Raw genomic sequence first — 6,498 nt, 5'->3', positions numbered from 1 at the left:
TAAGAGAAAGCGGTTGTGTTGATGACAGTGAGTTTGGTAGTGATTGAAATGTTAACAGGTGCTTACACAATGTCCGGCAGTAGTGTAGCCCGGCGCACTACAGGGTGGCATTTTGGTGTAATTTCCCTTCATGTACGTTACACGGACAATATAAGAGAAAGCGGTTGTGTTGATGACAGTAAATTGGTAGTGATTGAAATGTTAACAGGTGCTTACACAATGTCCGGCAGTAGTGTAGCCCGGCCCACTACATGGTGGCATTGTGGTGTAATTTCCCCTGATATACGTCACTCAGGAGACACGTGTTACAATTAGAGCAGACCCATGAGACTCCTTGGCCATCGCTCACACCATACTATTGATTATTCAACTAATTATATCGTAGCTGTTATCTTCATTGTTTATCTTATATATAGAACTCTTTCATATCTTTCAAATTTCTTAATATTTTTTTCTAATTCCTTAAACAATTAAAATGTGTTTACACGAATCGAGATTGATTTCCATTTTCTTGTGGTCTAGTAACGAAATATTACTTTGTCATTGCCAAGCCACACATTATTAACGCTCCACCTACACTTTGGCTATCAAATCTCACCTGTTTCCTTGACTTCTGTACATAAAGCAGAATGTTATGGAAGCACATATTAATAGATGTCCTAGACACATACAGTATAATGATTACCAGACCTGTACCTGTCATACGTGGAGTGTATAGGTCGTATAAGAAATATTATTACTTAAACTACGTCTAAAATACTTCCTTAAGATACACTTAAATAAAGGAAGAAACGGAATTGAAATTTGATCGACACACTCAAAATTAAACACTAATAATAATATCTAAAATATTGGTATATATAATTGCAAACAATACTGTTTGGTTACCTTTTTATTTAATAGCGGATATTAGGTTCTTACTTGCGTGTTCCTCGCGAAAGAGGCTACAGGTCACGACAAACTTACACTTTTATATTACGTGGTTTCTCGAACATTGATCAAAATTTGTTCCTGGTTTGCACTTTGCCCTTCTCTTAATAAGTCGGGCCAAAACCTAATGTCTTTTGGTGCACCTTATCTCTTAGAACAAGGTTATAAGTTCTTTGTGGTTATAGAACATAAGTTATATACGTGGATTATAAAATTATGATTTGTTTTTAAATCTATGTAGCTATGAGTCGTATAGAATAAAAACTTATAAGCACTGAGCAATGTTGTGAACATTGTTTTTAGTAATATATTTTTATATTTATATATCTTGTACAATAAACTGAAGAAATAAACATAGTGCCATCACATCTGAGGTGAGCAGCTGCTGTTCATTTGTTTAAATAAACAATAATTTGCAATCCCTGGTGTAACATAAGAGAAAAAAATATACCTAACGTCAATATTAGCTTCTCTATTTTTGCTGATGACGATGGAAGGTTTGAAAGGATAATAGGGTTTCGTACATTTGCCATCGTTTTATGTTACAAAATGTTTAACACCAAATATGTGTATAATACATTTTGTAACACATAACGATGGCAAAAGGCCGACACCCAATGTGTCAGGTAAGTATAACTTGTTAGATTCGTGACTGAAATAATGATGTAGATGATTATGTCATGAGTACTAATCGAGCGAGTGGCCGACACCCAATGTGTCAGGTAAGTATAACTTGTTAGATTCGTGTCTGAAATAATGATATAGATGATTATGTCATGAGTACTAATCGAGCGAGTGGCCGACACCCAATGTGTCAGGTAAGTATAACTTGTTAGATTCGTGACTCAAATAATGATGTAGATGATTATGTCATGAGTACTAATCGAGCGAGTGGCCGACACCCAATGTGTCAGGTAAGTATAACTTGTTAGATTCGTGACTGAAATAATGATGTAGATGATTATGTCATGAGTACTAATCGAGCGAGTGGCCGACACCCAATGTGTCAGGTAAGTATAACTCGTTAGATTCGTGACTGAAATAATGATGTAGATGATTATGTCATGAGTACTAATCGAGCGAGTGGCCGACACCCAATGTGTCAGGTAAGTATAACTTGTTAGATTCGTGACTGAAATAATGATGTAGATGATTATGTCATGAGTACTAATCGAGTAATGGCCGACACCCAATGTGTCAGGTAAGTATAACTTGTTAGATTCGTGACTGAAATAATGATGTAGATGATTATGTCATGAGTACTAATCGAGCAAGTGGCCGACACCCAATGTGTCAGGTAAGTATAACTTGTTAGATTCGTGACTGAAATAATGATGTAGATGATTATGTCATGAGTACTAATCGAGCAAGTGGCCGACACCCAATGTGTCAGGTAAGTATAACTTGTTAGATTCGTGACTGAAATAATGATGTAGATGATTATGTCATGAGTACTAATCGAGTAATGGCCGACACCCAATGTGTCAGGTAAGTATAACTTGTTAGATTCGTGACTGAAATAATGATGTAGATGATTATGTCATGAGTACTAATCGAGTAATGGCCGACACCCAATGTGTCAGGTAAGTATAACTTGTTAGATTCGTGACTGAAATAATGATGTAGATGATTATGTCATGAGTACTAATCGAGCAATGGCCGACACCCAATGTCAGGTAAGTATTACTTGTTAGAATCGTGACTGAAATAATGATGTAGATGATTATGTCATGAGTACTAATCGAGCTGCACGTTTTCACCTGTACACAATAACTTTTGTTATTTTTTGGCTTGAGATAAATATAATATAAATAAAATTACTTTCCAATAAAATAGTTTCAACTCGATATTTTTCTCATTTGCAAAGCTAACTCAGAATACCTTCTACATATTTTACTGGCAAGACCCAACATATTGTACTGGCATGACCAACATATTTTACTGGCAAGACCCAACATATTGTACTGGCATGACCAACATATTTTACTGGCAAGACCCAACATATTGTACTGGCATGACCAACATATTGTACTGGCAAGACCCAACATATTGTACTGGCATGACCAACATATTGTACTGGCATGACCAACATATTTTACTGGCAAGACCCAACATATTGTACTGGCATGACCAACATATTTTTACTGGCAAGACCCAACATATTGTACTGGCATGACCAACATATTGTACTGGCAAGACCCAACATATTGTACTGGCATGACCAACATATTTTACTGGCAAGACCCAACATATTGTACTGGCATGACCAACATATTTTACTGGCATGACCCAACATATTTTACTGGCATGACCCAACATATTTTACTGTCAATACCCAACATATTTTACTGGCATGACCCAACATATTTTACTGTCAAGACCCAACATATTTTACTGGCATGACCCAACATATTGTACTGGCATGACCAACATATTGTACTGGCATGACCAACATATTGTACTGGCATGACCAACATATTTTACTGGCATGACCCAACATATTTTACTGGCATGACCAACATATTTTACTGGCATGACCCAACATATTTTACTGTCAAGACCCAACATATTTTACTGGCATGACCCAACATATTGTACTGGCATGACCAACATATTTTACTGGCATGACCAACATATTTTACTGGCATGACCAACCATATTTTACTGTCAAGACCCAACATATTTTACTGGCATGACCCAACATATTGTACTGGCATGACCAACATATTTTACTGTCAAGACCCAACATATTTTACTGGCATGACCCAACATATTGTACTGGCATGAACCAATATATTGTACAGGCATGACCCAACATATTGTACTGGCAGACCCAACATATTGTACTGGCAAGACCCAATGTATTGTACTGGCAAGACCCAACATATTGTACTGGCATGACCCAACATATTGTACTGGCATGAACCAATATATTGTACAGGCATGACCCAACATATTGTACTGGCAAGACCGAACATATTGTACTGGCAAGAACCAACATTTTTACTGGCATGACCCAACATATTGTACTGGCAAGACCCAACATATTGTACTGGCATGACCCAACATATTGTACTGGCATGACCCAATATATTGTACTGGCATGAACCAATATATTGTACTGGCATGACCCAACATATTCTACTGGTAAGACCCAATATATTGTACTGGCAAGACCCAATATATTGTACTGGCAAGACCCAACATATTGTACTGGCATGACCCAACATATTGTAATGGCAAGACCCAACATATTGTACTGGCAAGAACCAACATATTGTACTGGCATGACCCAACATATTGTACTGGCATGACCCAACATATTGTACTGGCATGACCCAACATATTGTACTGGCAAGACCAAAGTTCTCAATACAATATGATTAAAGGGTTTTAATTCGCATATATATGTGTTATACATATCGCTTACCGTTGTCACTATAGCATCTGCTACATGCCATTCTATAAATGTAATAAATAAATAATTATGGAAGAAAGGATGTACAAAGATGCTTTAGATTATATAGTAGAATGTTATTGCATAGGTAAATAAAAAATGTATTTTTTCAAGAAAGTATCCGCGAAGCTACGTAATGTAACAGGGAGACACTTATTATTTAACTGGAAGTCGACTACGATAACTATGACTAGATGGTTTGATATCAACTTATACATTATCATAACCAATTCAGGGGCTTGAGGTAATGAGGTAGGTTAGGGAAAGAGGTGTATTTTAGGCTCTGACTCGCGAATCTTGCGTCATTTTCAGTCTTTGGCGTATTATTTAGTTGTGTTTAAAATTGTGTATTGTCCAAAACCGTTCTATATTGGGTTTTGTGGAATATTATATACAAAATATCTAATGTATTGTAATACATTTTTATTTCTGAATGTTGAATATTAACTAAATTACTAACGCAATATTGCAATATATAACCAGTTCAAGCAATATCATATTCAAGTAGTTTTTCAATTGAAATATTATCAAAGATTGTTTGTAATAAACATTTGATATTCAACTATTAAAATAAATTAATACATCAAGGTTTCAATGGTAAAAAGTAAATGATTTTAGAAGGAATGTAGTATAAGTACATTTTAACTTTGAATCTGTGCCGACTGAGGAACAGGAAGATGGATACTAAGTACGGAGAAGTCTCCAACGAAGTTTTAAATACAGTGTTATTTTGTTACATACTTAAGTAGAAATATTCAATTTATTTTGAATTATATTTAGAATGGTTTTATTTTGGTTTCGAGTTGCAGTTTGGATTTGATTGAAAAATATCGAGAGGTATTCAATTTTATTTTAAATTAATTTAACGACTTTTCTTGGGAAATGTTTTGAGAGACAAGTGATCCTGTAAACCAATTTGTCAAGCATATTTCAATATTTTGAATATTGGATCAAGATCTTTATTGAATGCCAATTCTATTTTCAGTATTAAACACCGAGAATGAATAACTAATTTTTAAAATATTTTGAGAACCTCATTAGTCAAAGAAAGAATTTAAAGATCATCATTAAAAAATTTTAAATCTAAAAATGAGCAGGTAAATTAATCAAAAAATTTGGTATCGAGAGAAACAAAATGTAATTGTTGATTCTACTAAGTTATCAATTTGTGCTCAATTTGCACGCACTATCAAATCGGTAACCGTTGTCACGAACATCAGAAAGAGGTGCTGAATATTACATTATTGACGCTACTAAGTTATCATTTTGTACTCCAAGACAAACTCGATTAACACGACCGAAAGGCGAACTAAATTGAGTTACTGAGGAGCTCCCTACACCCCCACTGCCCACTCCAAGCTCCATATACCCCCACTGCCCACTCCAAGCTCCCTACACCACCATTGCTCACTCCATTCTCCCTACACCCCCACTGCCCACTCCAAGCACCCCACACCCCCACTGTCCACTCCAAGCTCCCTACACCCCCACTGCCCACTCCAAGCACCCCACACACCCCCACTGCCCACTCCAAGCACCCCACACCCCCACTGCCCACTCCAAGCTCCCTACACCCCTAATGCCAACTCCAAGCTCCCTACACCCCCACTGCCCACTTCAAGCTCCCTACACCCCCACTGCCCACTCCAAGCTCCATATACCCCCACTGCCCACTCCAAGCTCCCTACACCACCATTGCTCACTCCATTCTCCCTACACCCCCACTGCCCACTCCAAGCACCCCACACCCCCACTGTCCACTCCAAGCTCCCTACACCCCCACTGCCCACTCCAAGCACCCCACACCCCCACTGCCCACTCCAAGCACCCCACACCCCCACTGCCCACTCCAAGCTCCCTACACCCCTAATGCCAACTCCAAGCTCCCTACACCCCCACTGCCCACTTCAAGCTCCCTACAACCCCACTGCCCACTCCAAGCTCCCCACATCTCTCATTTTGCCCATTTCATACTCTCCCTCCCCCCCTTGGCCTGCTTACTCCAAATTCAACTTTTTTATAAAATCTTTTTGTGTGGATTAATAAGTAAATGACTATTAACTATATCTGTATAGTGTTTTTGTTTAAATAAATCAGCACTGATACGTACA

The 6,498-nt window shown here is 37.6% G+C and overlaps 1 protein-coding gene across 1 annotated transcript; it reads left to right on the top strand.

Annotated features, from left to right (window-relative positions):
- The first annotated feature begins 2,585 nt into the window (after nt 1–2,585).
- On the top strand, nt 2,586–6,257 carry LOC124371771 (putative uncharacterized protein YHR217C). Its single transcript, XM_046830115.1, has 2 exons — nt 2,586–2,606; nt 5,718–6,257. Exons 1-2 carry the CDS (start codon nt 2,586–2,588, stop codon nt 6,255–6,257), a joined length of 561 nt encoding a protein of 186 aa, XP_046686071.1.
- The last annotated feature ends 241 nt before the right edge of the window (nt 6,258–6,498 follow it).

Source organism: Homalodisca vitripennis, unplaced genomic scaffold (genome assembly GCF_021130785.1).
Source record: "Homalodisca vitripennis isolate AUS2020 unplaced genomic scaffold, UT_GWSS_2.1 ScUCBcl_1975;HRSCAF=6265, whole genome shotgun sequence".
NCBI classification, from domain to species: Eukaryota; Metazoa; Arthropoda; class Insecta; order Hemiptera; family Cicadellidae; genus Homalodisca; species Homalodisca vitripennis.
The sequence above is the reverse complement of the archived record's forward strand: the minus strand, read 5'-3'. Positions and strand labels throughout refer to the sequence as shown.